Source organism: Ursus americanus, chromosome 12, assembly GCF_024610735.1.
Source record: "Ursus americanus isolate L20-20 chromosome 12, mUrsAme1.1.p, whole genome shotgun sequence".
NCBI classification, from domain to species: domain Eukaryota; kingdom Metazoa; phylum Chordata; class Mammalia; order Carnivora; family Ursidae; genus Ursus; species Ursus americanus.
In genome coordinates this window covers 10,312,229-10,328,274 of record NC_142138.1, presented here as the reverse complement: position 1 = coordinate 10,328,274, position 16,046 = coordinate 10,312,229, and the positions used below count along the sequence as shown (strand labels likewise).

At 39.7% G+C, this 16,046-nt stretch overlaps 1 protein-coding gene across 2 annotated transcripts in view; it reads right to left on the bottom strand.

Annotated features, from left to right (window-relative positions):
* Nucleotides 1–16,046, bottom strand: part of ZYG11B (zyg-11 family member B, cell cycle regulator) — an 85,697-nt gene that overhangs the window by 40,416 nt on the left and 29,235 nt on the right. For both annotated transcript variants that reach the window (XM_087865884.1, XM_045799518.2), the window contains 2 exons: nt 10,623–11,377; nt 717–857 (listed from right to left, as the gene is read on the bottom strand). In XM_087865884.1, the coding sequence (XP_087722010.1) occupies nt 717–857; nt 10,623–11,377 (896 nt within the window). The remainder of the gene's footprint in view (nt 1–716; nt 858–10,622; nt 11,378–16,046) is intronic.

Sequence of the window (16,046 nt, the reverse complement as noted above, 5' to 3'; positions counted from 1 at the left end):
TACACTCATTGGTTTCAAATGTGTATTAGGATTATCTTGGGGGATTATTAAAATGCAGATTCTTGTACCTCATCCAGCCCTACTGAATCTAAATTTCCTAGAGCGGGGTTCACAAATGTGCTTTAAAAATAAATAATATTCCAGACTTCTGGTGGACAAAGGACCACAATCTGATAAATACGGCCCTAAGCAATCAACAAAAATTAAGAATCTTCCTTTCTTGCCCTTCAAAAGCTGTCTTGGTTAAAAGATTTTAATTGGGAAATACCATAAATTAATTATGAAAGCATAGATGGTTTAAAAGTGGCACAGGAAGGTGCCTTATGGAATTCCAATATTATATTTCTTTAAAAAGTGTATATGGAAGCAATACAATGCAGCGTTGTGACTCCAGTCACATACTTTCATTTTCTACTGTAGATGGTGAAAAAAATATCACTCTGGTCACTGGTTTTAGGTAGTTAAATATGAAGTGGGAGGCATTTATACTGCTTACTGAGACCACTAGAAAACTTCAATAACACTATGCAACTATCTTCTCTCTTTTTCATTTATGGCTAACAACTGAAATCGTACATCATCAATCCCATTACCACCGGCACCAACAACAAAAATCAAAGACTAAATGCAAATTTTTACCAATTTTCTTCACAAAGCCATCATCTGTATCCAGGGAGATAATTTGAAAATTTTCATATCCAGTGTCTTATTCTTACCTTTAAAATTTCTGGCTTTGTTTTTTCCATCACATGAGTCAGGCTAAAAAGGTGAAATAGAGCTTCCCGGACAAAGAATGCCCGTTCACTGTACCGCTTCAATGCTTCTGCAATCTGAGTTTCATTGGCTTCTCCGGACACCTTTGAACATAGCCATAAGATTAGCTTTTAGGATTTCTTCAACCCTCTAGCTTTCTCTAGCCAAAGATCACTTGTAGAGATGGCATCTAGGATATCCATGTCAGTTTTGAAACAAATGCGAATGATTGCTTTCCAACCCCCCCAGAATAGTCATCCTATGAAGGTGTATATATGCTGAAGAGATGTATGTGGGATAGGCTTACCCTACTATAAGCCTATGGGTAACATTTTCTATACTGCACCTAAAGTAAATCTCAAGATATTTAACACTATTTATAAAGTCTTACCACGTGATTAGTCTCTTATCCGTCTTTTAAGGTAACTCCAAATTCCCTTTAATTCATGTTAAAGCTACTTTTTTCCCTGATCTTTCAATAAGCCAAGCTCTTTCCCAGCAAAAGGCCATTATATATAATATCCTCTCTGACTGAAATCTTGCTCTCTTTGACTAATTTTTACTCATCCTTCCCAATTCAAGTTAAATGACACTTCTTTGGAGAGGCCTTCCCTGACCCACTAATCTAAAACAGGTCCCTCTGAAACATCCCCTTCATAACCATTATCATAATCCTCCCACTCAACTGACCCATTCATCACTGTACCCCAATAATTAGCATTATGTGTGGCTCAGAATAAGTGCTCAATATGGGGCGCCGGGGTGGCACAGCGGTTAAGCGTCTGCCTTCAGCTCAGGGCGTGATCCCAGCGTTCTGGGATCAAGTCCCACATCAGGCTCCTCCGTTATGAGCCTGCTTCTTCCTCTCCCACTCCCCCTGCTTGTGTTCCCTCTCTCGCTGGCTGTCTCTCTCTCTGTCAAATAAATAAATAAAATCTTAAAAAAAAAAAAAAAAGAATAAGTGCTCAATAAGTATTCATCAAATAACTGTGTTAATTAATTCTCCCAGATTTATCTAGCTCCCATTCAGCATCAAGAAATTCTGTTCAGGGGCGCCTGGCTGGCTCAGTTGGTTATGAGTTTAAGCCCCACATTGGGTGTAGTGTTTACTTTTTTTTTTTTAATTTTATTTATTTATTTGAGAGAGAGAGCATGCACATGAGGGGGGTGGAGAGGTAGAGGGTGAGGGAGAAGCAGACTCCCTGTTGAGCCCGAAGCCCCATGCGAGGCTTAATCCCAGGACTCTGGGACAAGGCAGACGCTTAACAATTGATCCACTCAGGCGCCCCTGGGTGTAGTATTTACTTAAAAACTAACTAACTAACTAACTAACTAACTAAATAAATAAATAAATAAATAGATTCTACTCAAAATTAGGTCTAAGGAATGTCCCATTTATATAGATTCACACATTTATCTTTAACTGTGGTTCACACAGTATTGAGTAACCAAATGTTTATAATGGGAAGTGACTTTTTATAAAAGTAATCCAACTAAAAAAGTGAAAAATAAATTATTAGAATATTACTACTGATCCCCAGTGAATTAATGAAACTAGTGTCAACAACCACTAACGTCACAGAAAAAAACAACCATATATTATGCACTTCCTTAGTGAAAGAGCACAATACCCAAGAGTCCTGCCAAAGGGATCAAACATGAGTCTGATTAATCCTCCACATCTAGCTACTAATTTGCAGAGAATACAGACACAGAAATATGCACAATGAAATACAATCAGGAATATCCAGGGGCCCCTGGCTGGCTCAGTTGGTAGAGCATGTGACTCTTGATCTTGGGGTTGTAAGTTCAAGCTCCACAATGGGTGTAGAGATTTCTTAAAAAAATAAAGAAGAATAATAAAAAAGAATATCCAGACTGAGACAAAGTCTACAAGTCAAAGAGGCTGGATCCTTTACTGGACAAATTTTAAGGAAAAGAAAGGAACGAAGAGGGAATCTGTAAAAAGACATATAATTTTTTTTTTGTTTTTTAAATTTTTTTTTTTAAGATTTTATTTGTCAGGGTGGGAGAGAGAGAGGGAGGAAGGGAGAGAGAGAGAAAGAGCGAGCACAAGCAGGGGGAGTGGCAGGCAGAGGGAGAAGCAGGCTCCCTGCTGAGCAAGGAGCCTAATGTGGGACTTGATCCCAGGACCCTGGGATCACGACCTGAGCTGAAGGCAGACGCTTAACCGACTAAGCCACCCAGGCATTCCTCAAAAGACATACAATTTTGAAAAATGAGCAAGATTAACTAAATGCCTAGAGATAAAGAGATGGGTCATAAAACTATTTAAAAAATAAGGACATGATTATTATTATTAAAGACAGAACAGAGGTTACTTTTGTGGAGAAGGAGAGAGCAGTGATCTAGATGGGGCACATGGAAGAATTTCGGGGTAGCTGAAAGTTCCGTCTACTAACCTGAGCAATGGCCTCAAGTGTGTTTGCTTTATTTGCATTTCTTTTTTCAAGGGGGGGGGGAACAGAGGGAGAGGAAGAGACAGTCTTAAGCAGGCTCCACACCCGCACAGAGCGTGACAAGGGACTCATCTCACAACCCTGAGATCATAACCTGAGCAGAAATCAAGTCAGGTATTTAACCAACTAGGCCATCCAGGCACTCCCTTATCTCCCTATTTGCACTTCTTCCTTTCTTTCTTTCTTTCTCTTTCTATCTATCTATCTATCTATCTATCATCTATCTATCTATCTATCTATCTATCTACAGGGGAGAGAGAGAGAATGCATGAGCCCAAGCAGGGGCAGCAGCAGAGAGAGAGGGAGAAGCAGGCTCCTTGCTGAGCAGGGAGACTGATGCAGGGCTCGATCCTAGGACCCTGGGACCACGACCCGAGCGAAAGGAAGAAGCCCAACTGACTGAGCCACCCAGGTACCCCTGAATTTCTTAAGCTACACATTTGTTGTTTATGATCTTGGCATCTATCTTATTTATAAGAAGGTTAAAAAAAAAAAAAAGCCAAAAAAAAACCCCAACCTGACATTCAGAGAGATATAGTCTCTTTAAATAGCCTCTTTAAATCGGAAGACTCAGACTCAGTACAGATGTGTGCCAACAGACACAAGAGCACGTATTAAGTAAGCATTTGTAAGACTGTAGAAATAACAATGGAAGTTTCTTTTTTAAAAATAAATATGTATTTTTAAACAACCTGTGACCATTCTTGTGTTTCTCCTCACTCAAACAGCAAACACACGCCACACTTGTAACAGCTCCAGGAGCTGAGTGGGGCAAAGGTAGTGCTGGCTGTACGGCTGTCCAAGGACCAGGTCTGTCCATCTACTATGAAGACAACTCTGTGCTCAGGGAAGCCAACCCTGAAATGCTGTGCCCTCAGGCAGACACCCCACAACCGAGACTAGATGACAGTTACTCTTATGTTCACACATCACATTAAGTGGGTGCTGCCTGTTGTGAGAAAAACAATAGCTGTCACTTGGACTGCAAAGCACCTTTTCTCCCTGAGGGCAGAACAATGGAAGTTTATTTACAAATGCTTTTTAAACTATGTGAAGTAGGGGTGCCTGGGTGGCTCAGTCAGTCAAGCATCTGACTCTTGGTTTCAGCTCAGGTCATGATCTCAGGGTTGTGAGACTGAGTCCCATGGGGGGCTCCTTGCTCAGCAGAGAGTCTTGAGAGTCTTTCCCCTTCCCTCCCCCTCTGCTCCTCCACCTGCTCTCACTCTAATACAAATAAATAAAATCTTTAAAAAAAAACTACATGAAATATACATACATACATATTGGTCTTGATTATGTATTCACATATATAAGTGGTTATTGAATAATAAAAATTTTCCAAGTGTTCAGTTCTTTTTTAATTATCCTGAACTTTTTCTTAGATTTTCTTACATTTGTAAAGACATTGAAATACTATGTGAAGTAAGAAAGATTGTAAGAGGGAAAATGTTTAACAATGATCTGAGTTAAGGGGCGCCTGGGTGGCTCAGTCGTTAAGCATCTGCCTTCGGCTCAGGGCGTGATCCCGGTGCTATGGGATCGAGCCCCACATCAGGCTCCTCCGGTAGGAGCCTGCTTCTTCCTCTCCCACTCCCCCTGCTTGTGTTCCCTCTCTCGCTGGCTGTCTCTATCTCTGTCAAATAAATAAATAAAATCTTAAAAACAAAACAAAACAAAACCCAATGATCTCAGTTAAGACTTCATTTACCCATATTTGGTTGATTCAACTGTTTTATAATATCTATATGAAATATAGCCTCATGTTATCTTTGAATGTAAAATTAAAGAACTTTTGTTACTAGAATGTTAAATATTCTAAACGAATTTCATTGCATGTATGTTTTATTCAGTGATCAATAGCCAGTGATAAATCCTCGAGTCAAGTAGTCTGACTCCTCAAGCTACTGGCATCTTCAATTCAACCAATTTCATACGCTAGATGATAAAGAAAACAAGTACCTGTATGTACCAGTTTCTGCAAACAATTTAAAACAGAGATGGGGCGCCTGGGTGGCCCAGTCAGTTAAGAGTCCAACTCATGGTTTCTGTTTACGTCATGATCTCAGGGTCATGAGATCAAGCCCTGTGTCAGGCTTCATGTTGAGTGCGGAGTCTGCTTAAGACTCTCTCTCCCTCTCCTTCTGTCCCTTCCCCCTATTCTTTCTCTCTTTCTCTCAAATAAATAAAATCTTTAAAAAATTAAAAAAATAAAACAGAGGGGCACCTGGGTAGCTCAGTCAGTTAAGTGTCTACCTTCAGCTCAGGTCATGATCCCAGGGTCCTGGGATGCAGCCCTGCATCGGGCTCCCTGCTTAGTGGGGAGCCTGCTTCTCCCTCTTCCTCTGCCTGCTGCTCTGCCTGCTCGTGCCTGCGCTCTCTCTCTGTCAAATAAATAAATAAAATCTTCTAAAAAATAAATAAAACAGAAAATGTCCATAACCACTAAATTAAGCCTTGTTAATATTTAATACACTGAATAAAACTAAAATTTATATTCTAAGGAAAAATTTTCTTATAGCATTCTGTATATAACTCTATTAAAGCACCTCTCACACTACATTAAATCAATTTTTATTTTTTTATTTTTTTTTTAAGATTTTATTTATTTATTTGACAGAGATAGAGACAGCCAGCGAGAGAGGGAACACAAGCAGGGGGAGTGGGAGAGGAAGAAGCAGGCTCATAGCGGAGGAGCCTGATGTGGGACTCGATCCCGTGATGTCGGGAACACACCCTGAGCCGAAGGCAGACGCTTAACCGCTGTGCCACCCAGGCGCCCCTAAATCGATTTTTAAATTTATCTGTCTCCTCTCTACTAGACCAGAATTCCTTGAGAGCAGGGGCACTAACTCAGATGTCTTTAAAAAGTTCTTAGTAAATGTTTTTTGAAATGGATCAACTCTTCTGCCTAAAATCTTACATGGATCTTCACTGGGTATTGATTACTGCAGTTCAGTATAGGAGTCTTAGTTCAAGGGAGAAGTCTAGCATATAGATCTAAGGACCAAGAAATGGAAACCTCCAATATTTAGAGACCTGGGAAATGAGGAAGAACCAATAAAGGAAATTAAGCATGGCAGTCAGAAAAGTTTGAAAAAAAGACAAGGGTGATAGCTAGGAAGCTAAGTAAAAATGAGAACTAATATTTCTAGCACATTTCTAGTGATTCTAGGAACTGGGAACCACAGCTTAGTAGATAACCCCCCAGTCTGGGAATGAGATAGCCAACGAACCCTAGTTGTGGGAAAATGGAAGGTTCAGAAAATTGATGGATGGGGAAACAATGACAGAAATTCTATGGTAAGAAAACCTTCTGAAATTAAGGGGAAAGTAAAGAACTAAGTAAAGAACTAAGATTCTCAAACAAAGACAATGAGATGTAGTGGAAAGGACACATGCTTTGGAATCAAATAGTCCACGATACAAAGGCAGACTCCAATATCGGCTGGTTGTCACCCTTAAAGTCATTCCCTCTCACTGAGGACAATAATACCTCTCTCATAGAGTCAAGAGATTGAACTAAGTAATACACATGAAAGTGCAAAAAACAAACCGCTTGTCCTTATAACCACCCATTCAGAGTATCATATTATGCCTTATAAGGAATACTGAGTGGGTAGTCACAGTGTCTCTACTTCTTGCATTCCTTTGTGTGGCTTAAAAAAACCAAGGCATGTAAAGCCAAAAAGTCAACCTCAACTAATTTATTGTTTTTAAAGAGTTATTTATTTATTTATTTGGATTTTGGGGTGGGGTGCACAGAGGGAGAGGGAAAGAGAAACCTAAGCAGCCTCTGTACTGACCGCAGAACCCGACATGGAGGTTGGGGGCGGGGGTGATCTCACAACCCTGAGATCACGACCTGAGCCAAAACCAAGAGTCAGATGCTTAACTGTGCCACCCATGTGCCCCCTCAACTAACTCAAAGCATCACAATACGAAGACAATCATTTCAGACAAGTTTTTCAACAACTGTGCTAAACTGGACAATTTTTAAAAAGGAGATGTGGCAATCTCAGCTCTCCTCCCTTAACATGACTTATTATTTTTCAGTTCTCAAATCAGTGGTTAAATAATTTAAAAGGAACATCAATTTTTGTATATAGTTGAACAAAGGGGAAAGTTCCAATGATCTCTTTTTAAGTTTGTGTTTTGAGTAATCTCTATACCTTACATGGGGCTTGACCTCACACCCCAAGATCAAGAGTAGCATGGTCTTCCAACTGAGCCAGTAAGGTACCCCACAATGATCTCTTTTTTTAAAAAAAAATTACTTTAAAACAATGATTCTCAACTTTGGCTGAATATTGCAATCAGTGCTAAGGAGCTTTATAAAATACTTATGTCTGCCTGAGTCCTACCTCCCTGTGGTTCTGATTTAATTGTTCAAGCTCCACAAGTGGTTTCTTTTAATTAAAAAAAATTTTTATGGGGGTGTGTGGCTGGCTCAGTTGGTAGAGCATGTGACTCTTTTTTGGGGGGGAGGGACAGAAGGGGGGAGGGGTAGAGAGAGAATCCCAAGCAGGCTTCATGCCCAGTGGAGAGCCCCACGTAAGGCTCGATCCCACAATCCAGAGATCATGACCTGAGCTGAAATCAAGAGTCGGAGGCTTAACCTACTAAGCCACCCAGGTGCCCCTAGAGCATGTGACTCTTGATCTTGGGGTCATGAGTTTGAGCCCCACGTTGAATATATAGATTACCTAAAAATAAAATATTTTAAAAATAAATAAATAGTTCCCCCAGCTTTATCAAGATATAATTGACATATGTCATTGTGTAAGTTAAAGGTGTACACATGATGATCTGAAACATGTATATATTGGGAAAAGATTACCATGATAAGGTTGGTTAACATATCCATCATTTCACATAACTACACTCCAGGTGATTTTAATTGAAGTTCAGGTTGAGAATCACTACTTTAATGTTTACAGAGGAGGAAACTAGAAAATGATACCAAGTAAAGTAGGTGTTTCATATGGTCAAGATTTCAAAGTAATAACGGCTCCATTTGTGAAATCAAACTTATTTCACAGAGGTACTGTGGAATACAGATGTCCTACTAGCCTCAATTTTATAACTTAGGCTAATTCACTGGAGGGTCTGTTGGTTATAAGAAGAAATCAGCAAAAACTGTACTGCTCTGGGATCATACCTATTATAGTATCTTTGCCTTGAGAATATTATTTGGCTTAATACACCAGGGACACATTCCTTTCATCCTTTGGGATGAAGGTCTAGCTCACCTCTTCTGGGAAATTCTCCCTCAACTCCCAGCACCCAGGGATTTCTTCCCCTTTTAATTTTTAGAACTCTTTACTATCAGACCAATTTGTTAGGCAGTTAAGTAACATTACAATAGTAATTTACATTTTTATATTTCCTTCATCAACAAGCCCTGTGCTAAAAATCTGTCTTGTTCCATAACAAGTTGTTAAGTAAGATCCTCACATTTCTTGTTGCTCTGCACATGGCTTATGTGACCTTTCCAAGTCTGGCCCTGGTGCCTACTTTTCCAGCCTCATCTCATTGCTCTGTGACTTTCTACTGTTGAGCTCTAGCCACAGTGGCCTTTCTTTCAGTTCCTTGGATGTACCACACTCCTTCTTACCACACATATTTTGCATATATTTTTCTCTCTGCCTGCAATGTTCTCTACCAAGCTACTCACCCTTAAGATCTCCACTCATTCATTAATTCTTTAGAGAAGATTTAAATTAAGTCAAGTCTCTCTGTGAGGGGTGCCTGGGTGGCTCAGTCTGCCTTCGGGTCAGGTCATGATGCCAGGGTCCTGGGATCAAGCCCCACACTGGACTCCCTGCTCAGCGGGAAGCCTGCTTCTCCCTCTCCCACTCCCCTTGCTTGTGTTCCCTCTCTTACTGTCTCTGTCAAATAAATAAAATCTTAAAAAAAAAAAAAAGTCTCTCTGTTAAACATTCTCATATATAATATTGCATATCTTCTAGATTTTAGCACAATATAGTTTAAAACATGTATACCAGTATGTCTATATAATATACATAAATATATATGTGATATATATATTTAAATGTATGTGTGTGTGTATATTTAAAGTACACACACACTATTGACATACAGTATTTGATTGCTTGACTCCCTCACTAAATTACAAGCTCCATGAGGGCACAATCATGCCTGTTTGGCCTCACCATCAAATCCCCATGCCCAGCATAGTGCCCAGTGCATACATGCACTTGATAAAATACTGAATGAATAAAAAAGAGTAACTGAAAATCACTTTCTACATTCTATTTTTTAAGGTCTAAATTTACAAATAACCTAAGAATTGAGATGTTTTTAAGATACTTACAACTAACCTTTTCTTCTCCTTTTTCAAGTCTGTCATGATTACTCAAAAAAGATACCTTGCCTTTTGGGTAACAATATCCACTTCCAAGCCATCCCTGACTCTGCTCCAGGTAGGATCAAAGGGTGCTTCTGCTTAAGTAGTGTAGGTAGTAGGGGGAAAAAATGGGGCTCTGGAATTAGATGTAAATCCAAATGCTGGTTCTAACTAACTGTAAATCATATAATTTCTGAGTCTATGTTTCTCATCTTTAAAATGGGGTTAATACTTATCAATATAAGGCATCTAGAGGATACAGTGTATATTAGGAAAATATTGGTTTTCCTTAAACTTGTCACAATTCTATTCTTCAAGGTCTGACTCAGAGACCATCTTTTCTACCAAGCCCCAAATTCTCCAGCTGGGAGAAATTTCTTCTACTCTCCTATAGTGATGACACTGATCTTTGGCTTTATCGTTATTTATGATTGTATCATCACCAAGACTAAGCTCCTTGGAGACAGATCCGATATCTTTTTCATCTTTGAATCCCAAGTACCAAGCAGATTAATTTAAACCATTAGGCATGAAAAACCTTAAGAAAAGCAAAATTACACCATTTCTACAGTAAACATCTCCTTGGAGAACTTGACTTCCCAATGGATATCAATTCAGTTTTTTAAAATGACCAATTAGAAATGGTATGTTACAGTGGTTCAAAATATCTAAATATTACCATCATGAGAACTATCATTTATCCAAGGCCTACTATGTGACTTGCACTTTACATATACAATTATTAACTTTAGAAGAATTCTGTTAGAGAGAATATCTGTTTTATAAATAAAGAAGTGGAAACCCAAAGAGTTACATCATATCTTGGGTCTGAAGCATGCAAGCTAGGATTTTAATTGGGACTCTGACTCTAAAGCAAGGCCTTTCCGTTATACAATGCCGTCTTTCACAGACATGTTCCATATATTGTTAGACATTCATCTTAATGGAGCCTTACACGGCTAAGACAAAATAATACATGATAATTGTCAGCCTGACAAAATAATACATTTTTAAAGTCTAACCTTCAAATGTCCTTCACCGGTGAGGAATTCAGAGTAACCTGCATCAGTGGCCAGCAAACCTACAAACTGCATGCTGGGCCGTTGCTGTATAAAGGCTTCAACAGCTTTATCTGTCACATGCTTTCTCCCAGAAACATCTAGGGAGACAAGGTTGGGTAGAATGTCCTTTTGTTCTAGTAAGCGAAGAGCTATGTCTGATGTAAACTGTTTATCATCTGAAATATCAAGATGATTCAGATATTTTAGTTCCCGAACAACATCCAGTATCTGCGTAGTTGTCATTTTTAAACATTTTAAGTGGTGCATGGTTAGAGACTTGAGTCGGTCTTTGCAGGCCAGCAAAGCTGTGATGTCTGTGATTGAGGTGTTAGAAATATCCAGGCTCTCTAATCTTGGCAATGAAGCAACTTCAGCCAGGTCTTCATTGTAAAAGAGAACATTGGTGATGCTTAATGCTCGAAGGCCGGAAAGCCGGCTGAAGCACCGCTCATAAGGATCTTCAAGGGAGAGAGTTAATGAGTTCAGCACTAAGCACTGGAGATTCTGCTGGATCCATTTGTTACTGCCAAGCCCACTGATGATGTCTGTAATCGTGATGTCTGCATTCACACCTGTAGCATCAAGTTCCACTAACTTGTGATGGCAGAAGGCTTTCCGGAAAGCAACAGCAGAGATCTTGGCTTTGCGAATGCAAGCACGCTTTAAGCGCATCTGGTTGCCCCTGAAGATACCTACAGTTCCATCATTCAGTAGACCTGGAAAAAAACAAGCAGCACTTTAATTTCAAAAAATAATTAAAGAATAGCTAAAATTTCCAGCATACTTTACATTTCCAAAGCACACCCATGTAACAATATTTCATTTAATATACGTAACAATTCCATGAGGTAAGAATATTATTATTACAACTTATAGATGAGTAAACTAGGGCTGAGAAAAGTCGCTTTCCAAGATCACAGAGCTAGCAAGTGACTGTGGTAGATATTACAGATATTCACTAACATCTGGTTCTACTTGCCTTCCTGGACATACAGACAGCTGCATTTCCCAACCCATCCTTGGAGTTAGATGGGGCCATGTGCTTAGTTCTAACCAATGGCCTGTAGACTGAAGCACCTGAGAGCCAGTGTATGATTTCCTATGCTATCTTTTCCTGTTATGACAAATGAGGAGTCTTCCAAGTTCCAGACAGTATGGATTTCCGAGAGTGGAGCCTCTATCAGCTTGGATCCAAGAGTGACCATGGAACAGAAACCTCCATGGACTTGCAGCATTTATGTAGCATGAGTGAGGTATAAACAAACTTTATGTTAAGCTATTGAATCTGGGGAATTAATTTGTTTCCAATACATTACTAGTCTATCCTTTAATTTCACTATATACGTTATTATACACACAAACACATATATACACACATATATTTAGCACATGCTTATCTACAATTCATTAAACCACTGGCTAGATCTGAAATCTTATTAAAAGGATCTAAAGGTTATAGTCCCTTTCTGTCAGATAAATCCAAATAAAGTAGATACAGTAACCTCTTAAAGTCCCTTAGAGATCTACCTGACTAGCAATTAATAGTGCCAGAAGTATATGATGCTTTGGAACCACATCAATCTCAACCATATCACCTATCAATTAAACATTTCCTGTGAAAGTAACAGCCATGCCAATAAAAGATAGCCTAAGAACAGTCTAGGGTGAGTCGACAGTTGGGACCAGGTAAATAAATAACCTGGAGTCAAGGGGAGAACTCTAAGTGGCACTCAGTAGACTCATACTAAAGATACAGCCTGGGCTGCCAGCCGGTCACCCTAATATTACAACTAAAGTTTTTTGTTTGTTTGTTTTTTTAAGGGAACACCGCTTTCTAGTGGATTTTGCAGACTTACTCATGGGTAAAGAGTCAAAATCAAGAAAAACTGTCACAGTGGACAAAAATGACTATATATTAAGAGCTCCATTATTCTGGAGCTATACTGTCCAAGCCAGTAGCCACTAGCCCACACAGCTATTGAACACTCGAAATGCAGATAGTCCAAACTGAGGTATGCTGTAAGTATAAAATATACATCAGATTTTGAAGATTTAGTACAAAAAAAATGTAAAATATCTCATTAATAACTTTCATATTGACTACACGTTAAAATGGTATTTTGGATATATTGGGTTGAATAAAATTATGAATTAGTTTCACCTGTTTCTACTTTTATTTATTTTTAATTTTTTTATTTTTTTTAAAGATTTTACTTATTTATTTGACAGACAGAGAGATAGCCAACGAGAGAGGGAACACAAGCAGGGGGAGTGGGAGAGGAAGAAGCAGGCTCCTAGAGGAGGAGCCCTACTTGGGGCTCGATCCCAGAACGCTGGGATCACGCCCTGAGCTGAAGGCAGACGCTTAACGACTGAGCCACCCAGGCGCCCCTCACCTGTTCCTACTTTTAAACTGTGGCCACTAGTAAGTTAAAAATTATATATGTGGGGGTGCCTGGGTGGCTCAGTCAGTTAAGCATCTGCCTTCAGCTCAGGTCATGATCCCAGGGTTCTGGGATCGAGCCCTACACCCAGCTCCCTGCTCAGTGTGGGGCCTGCTTCTCCCTCTCCTGCTCCCCCTGCTTGTGCTGTCTCTCTCCCTCTGTCAAATAAATAAATAAAATCTTTAAAAAATATAAAATAAAATTACATATGTGCCTCACATTTGTGGCTTATGTTATATTTCTATTGGGCAGTGCGGTTCTAGAGATAGTCCTTTAAACTACCTGAATTCTATTTCAGGGGAGTAAGTTTTGTGGTATGTTTCCAGCCACTGAACAGTTACTAAACAATTACTATATGTCAAACACTACCAAATGTGTATACAAAGAAAATTAAGATATGCTCCCATACTCAAAGAATTCAAACTTCCATGGAGTAAAAGTCTCAACAATGTACCAAAATGAGAACTATGGTATAGCAGAGTTAAGTACAAAGTACCATGGAAACAAAGAAAAAGAAGCAACCCATCATTCCTGAAGGTCTAGAAAGACTCAACAAAAGAGGTGATCTTTAAGTAAGTCCTTCAAAGATGAAGGAAAAATTCAAGGATGGAGAAAGGTGAGGGGTATTAAAGCAAGAATAAATAGCATAAACAAAGCCTTAGCATACATACATCAAATCATGTACACCCTGAAACTAATATGTTATATGTCAATTTTATCTCAATTTAAAAATATCCCCCCTCCAAAAGGCCTCAGAGATATAAAAGCACAACACACGGTTAGAAAATGGCAAGTAGTTCTACATTGCTTGAACATAAGAACTCGTAGAGCTATAAGATGTTTCCCTGATAAAGAGGGGAAGAACATTATTAGTAAAGACCCAGATATGACTGAGAACATGGTGCTATCCCAGAGATTTAAGCATGCAAGTGGGGAGAGGCAAGAAATGAGGCGGGAAGTTAAGTTGGGGTTAGATAAAGCTGAAAGATAAAGAGAAGAAAAGCAGATCAGGTAGGGACCCAAAAAATGATGTGATGAGGTTCCTGAGTTTTTTTTCTTGCTCCATATATCCCAGACTTAAAGTTAGAGAAGTTGGTAACCCAGAAATGCTGACAAGCAGAGACTAAAAAAAAAAAAGAAAAAAAAAGCTCCCCCAAAATATGCTCATTCTAGCTAAAGAACCAGGAAGAAAGCAGTTTAGCAAGACAGAAAACTTTGAGACAAGAACTACTTCACTTCAGCCGAACACCACAGAAAAGACTGTGGTCCCACCCTCCCCCGCACCAGTAAATCCCAAGAAGGGAGCCTGGACTTTTACCCCTGCTAGCAAAGTAGTTGCTCCAATCTCCCACAGGGAGGTATTAGAGAAGGCTGAGTAGGGAGTCAGGACTTTCATCCCCATTGGGTGGTAAGAACCACTGTTTCCCCTGTGATGGCAATGGATACCATGTGGGGAGCCTGGACTTCACATTCATCTGGCAGTAATGAGGTGCTCCTCCTCCTCACTATGGTGGTCTCGAACAAAGCCCGATGAAGAGTCAAGACTTTCACTACTGCCCAAGAGTAATGAGGCCACCTCACCCCAACATGATGTCAGTAGAGACCAACTGGGGAAAAAAATGAGATACTCACACCCTTCTCAGCTAGGGAAATATCAGTAGAATCCTAGTGGGGAACCAGAATGCCATCCCCTGCATAACAGTAATGAGAAACCCCATGTCTTGGGTGTCATCAAAAGTCAAGTGGAAACCAGAACATTTACCCCAATCTGGCAATAACAAGGCAGTGCCTCTACCTTCCCCCTGCTGGAGTGGTGTCAGAGACACAAACTAAAACAGGAAAGTTTCGTAATACCCTAAATGTCCAGATTTCAATCAAAAATTATTTGTCGTGGGGCGCCTGGGTAGCGCAGTCGTTAGGCGGTTGCCTTCGGCTCAGGGCGTGATCCTGGCGTTCCCAGATCGAGTCCCACATCGGGCTCCTCCGCTGGGAGCCTGCTTCTTCCTCTCCCACTCCCCCTGCTTGTGTTCCCTCTCTCACTGGCTGACTCTCTCTGTCAAAATAAATAAATAAAATCTTTAAAAAAAAAAAATTATTTGTCGTACCAAGGACCAGTAAGATCTCAAAATGAAAAAAAGACAATCTATAGATGTCAACACTGAGATAACAGAAATGTTAAAATGATCTGACAGATTTTAAAGAAGCCATCATAAAAAATGCATGTGAGCAATTACAAACATGCTCAAAAGAAATGAAAAATAGAAAGCCTCGGCAAAGAAATAGAAAATATAAAGAACCGAATGGGGCTTCTGGGTGGCTCAGTCGGTTAAGTGTATGCTTTCAGCTCAGGTCATGGTCTTGGGGTCCTGGGATTGAGCCCTGCATCGGGCTCCCTGCTCAGCAGTAAGTCTGCCTGTCCCCTTCCCTCTGCCCCTTCCCCACCCCCACTCATGCTCTCTCTCTCTCTCAAGTAAATAAATAAAATTAAAAAAAAAAAAAAAAAAAGAACCAAATGGAAATCTTAGAACTGAAAAACAAAATAATGGTTGGGCTCAACAACAGAATGGAAGGAACAACAGAATCAGTGAACTAAAAGATAAAACAAAAGAAATTACCCAAATCTACATAACAGGAAAGAAAAATAGACCCAAAAAACCCAAAAAACAAAACAAAACCCCCCCCCACAAAACCTGAACAGAGCTATTTGTGTCACTGAAGTCCCAGAAGAAGAGAAAGAGGGCAAGACTGAAAAAATACTTGAAGAAATAATAGCTACCTATCAGAATGACTCAAAAAACAGTAATAACAGCAAATGCTGGCAAGTTTGTGGAGAAACTGGATCAGTCATATACTGCTGATAGAGATATAAAATGGGACTGTGACTGTGGAAAACAGTTTGGCAATTTCTTAAAACCTAAACATGCAACTACCATACAACCCT